Genomic DNA, 317 nt, shown 5'->3' with positions numbered 1-317 from the left:
ACAGGGGGAGATCCAAGATGTTGTCCTGCAATCCAAAGGCCAAATCCTCTCCTCATCCTCAGTAATATTGGAGGATGAAACTGTCACAGCAACACTAAGGCTTCCTGGTGGCAAGGGAGGCTTTGGTTCTATGCTGAGGGCAATAGGTAAATGTCTTTCATTAGCTGCTAAGTGTTAAGTTTGATAAATAAGTTGTAGGTTGTTCCACATCTTTATAGCATATCAGCTATGTGGAAAGAGCTTTGCACATAAGTTTGCACTGAACCTTCTAACCATCAGTAGCACACCACTCATTGATGTTTTAATTCACATGTATG

At 41.6% G+C, this 317-nt stretch overlaps 1 protein-coding gene across 1 annotated transcript in view; it reads left to right on the top strand.

Moving 5' to 3' along the window:
• Positions 1-317, top strand: part of LOC119592017 (replication stress response regulator SDE2-like) — a 9684-nt gene that overhangs the window by 2540 nt on the left and 6827 nt on the right. Inside the window, exon 3 of the mRNA XM_037940797.1 lies at positions 5-146. Coding sequence (XP_037796725.1) covers positions 5-146 — 142 coding nt within the window. The remainder of the gene's footprint in view (positions 1-4; positions 147-317) is intronic.

This window comes from Penaeus monodon, chromosome 29 (assembly GCF_015228065.2).
Source record: "Penaeus monodon isolate SGIC_2016 chromosome 29, NSTDA_Pmon_1, whole genome shotgun sequence".
NCBI classification, from domain to species: domain Eukaryota; kingdom Metazoa; phylum Arthropoda; class Malacostraca; order Decapoda; family Penaeidae; genus Penaeus; species Penaeus monodon.
The sequence above is the reverse complement of the archived record's forward strand: the minus strand, read 5'-3'. Positions and strand labels throughout refer to the sequence as shown.